Here is a 2,500-nt window from a genome sequence, read left to right on the forward strand (position 1 = left end):
GGGCTGGCTGTAAACCAGGCTGCTGGTGTCTGGTGAACATTGTTCTGTCAGCAGCTCCACGCAGGCCAGCTCACTTGCAGCGTATTAGAGTCCATCTGAGCGCACACACACTCTTTACTGTACGTTCCCTCCTCCTCCTCACTAATCACTAGCAGGGATTTCCCCTCAACAGCAGTGCAAGCTGAGTAATTACTAGGTGCTGGTGTTGCCTTACACTGGGATTGTATGGAATAGAGTAAATTACAGGTATTTTGTAGATTATGTTGACATGCAACGGCAGGAAATGTATGATGCATAGATTTAGAAAGAAATAGCTGAAAGGTATTGACGCGTCGCGTAGATTAGCTTTGTTGCTAATGGCTGTCTCTGTTGTCAATTTGTGTTCACAGAAACAGCACTTCCACAGTCTGAGCTGCCCGGGGTTCTCATTCTTCGAGACCTGCCACTCACCTGTTGACCCGCCCCCTTCCATCATTTCCAGCCTCTCAGAGACCACGCGCACCTGTCCGTCTGGCCTGGGGGCGGGATTTGGGCGGGGCTTGCACCAGAGAGGCGGCGATGAGGAGGGGGATTCGTCCGACGAGGAGGAAGAGGAAGACGACACCGACTCGGCATGCAGCGTGGGCTCGAGGGGCGACACCCCTAACAGGGGCGAGGAAGAGGAGGAGGAGGAGGAAGATGAGGAGCATGGAACGTTCTGGAAAGGCAGCAGCAGGGCGAAGGAGAAAGATGCGTTGAGCGAGTTGGATGGAGAGCTGGATATCGAACAGATCGAGAGGAACTGAGCATGTTGGTCTTTAAGAAAGTAACAAAACGAAAACTAAAACTTGAGATGGATACAGCAAGTCGTACTGCTCTGGTGGAGGACTTTGGAATGTGTGAATGCAAACCCGGAATGTTCTGTGTGTGGACTGGCCTTCAGATCCTATCTCCTCCTCTGGTCCGTTGGGACTGTGCCTTTTCTCTTAAGGAGAGCTCCTGCCTCCTGAGCGAACGATAATAAAAATGTCTCCTTCCTGGAACTCTGGCTTTCATTCATCCTCACGTCCCTCTCTGTCTATTCATCCATCTTTTTTTAAAAATCTGATTTTAGAACGTACAGGACGCATACAAATGACAAGGCAGTTGGACTGGGGTTCCCCTCGAGAATTGGGCTTTCATGAAGACCAGGAGGGGCGCTGGGGACTCTGTGGACTGAAGTGAATGATAGTTGTTTATTTAGTAAGGTTCTTATTTAAATGAACCTCTCTGATTGCTACCTTGTCTTTGAGGTCGTTGGGACTGATGGCAAAAACCCTTCACAAACTATCTGTTAATCAAAAGGTTCCTCTGGATTGTGTTGGTGTATAATTCAGTTGAGCTTGTGTGTTAGTGTGTATGTGTGTGTATGTGTGTATGTGTGGTTGTGGGTGTGTGTGTGTGTGTGTGTGTGTGTGTGTGTGTGTGTGTGTGTGCTTGTAAATCCACACAAATGAAAAGTGCTGTTAATTTTGGACTTGTCTGCAAGCAGCCCTACAGACAGAAGCCTACTGCTTGAGAATGTAAGCACTATCCCCTTGTCTGTTTCTCCCCATGGATGTTGACTTGTGTCCGGGCCAGTGGAAAGTTACGGCGGAGATCGAAAGTGTGCCTGTCTTGTGGAGCAATGTACAGATGTAGGCGGGACCTTAGCAAGATGGCGACGCAACCCTGAGACGCTTAGATCGGCACAAGTGTTGAAAGTCAATGAAAAGCTTGGAATCTGCTGGGTTTGTGTGTGTGCGCTAGCTGAATGGGAACAGTGAATTTCCTCTTCTTGTCTTAATGCTTCATTTGAATCACCTTCATTCACCAGATGAATGGCTGAAATTCAAAATGGCTTCCGGCATCAGTTTTAGCAACAGAAGTCTCTGTTCAAAGCCTTTCACTTCATGTGCATTTACAAAACAGTGTGAACAGCATAGTTTTGTTTTCTTGAATGGTAAGCAAGCAAAAACAAACAAACAAACAAACAAAAAACAAAACCTCACAAATGAACACTGAATCTCAGCATTGAAGTGCCTCATAATAGTGACGTATATTTTTCTAATTCTGACTATTTTGTAATCTTTCTCGTGTTTGCTTTAGCAGACTAAGCTACCCAGCAGGGACTGTTGTCCTTCTCCCTCTGTAAGGGAACTAGATGGAAAAATAAAAGAGAGAAAAAGTTCAACCCCCCCGCCTCTGCCCTGTCTGTGTGTGTGTGTGTGTGCTGTGTTTCTTTGGCTCTGTGCTCCCGAATGCCCCCACTGCAGAAGGGTCTGTGTTTGGGAAGCCCCCCATCCACCCACCCCCCCTCTGGACGTCCCGCTGTGTGTTGCATAATCAATGACCAAACGCAGACTCACAACCATTATCTCATGGGTGTATCTGTAAGCAGGATTTTAGCGTGTAAGCAAACACACAGCTCATCTCATGACCATGAGATATATGTATCTCTCTGTGTGTGTGTGTGTGTGTGTGTGTGTCTTTCTTTCTGTAT

General features: G+C 47.2%; 1 protein-coding gene across 1 annotated transcript in view; it reads left to right on the forward strand.

Moving 5' to 3' along the window:
* LOC134063569 (protein FAM53B-like) overlaps window positions 1-2,191 on the forward strand; it is a 19,596-nt gene extending 17,405 nt beyond the window's left edge. The window contains exon 5 of the mRNA XM_062519147.1: window positions 390-2,191. Within this exon, the coding sequence (XP_062375131.1) occupies window positions 390-785 (396 nt within the window). The 3' untranslated portion in view covers window positions 786-2,191. The remainder of the gene's footprint in view (window positions 1-389) is intronic.
* The last annotated feature ends 309 nt before the right edge of the window (window positions 2,192-2,500 follow it).

The sequence above is a fragment of the Sardina pilchardus genome, chromosome 18, assembly GCF_963854185.1.
Source record: "Sardina pilchardus chromosome 18, fSarPil1.1, whole genome shotgun sequence".
In the NCBI taxonomy this organism is placed as follows: domain Eukaryota; kingdom Metazoa; phylum Chordata; class Actinopteri; order Clupeiformes; family Clupeidae; genus Sardina; species Sardina pilchardus.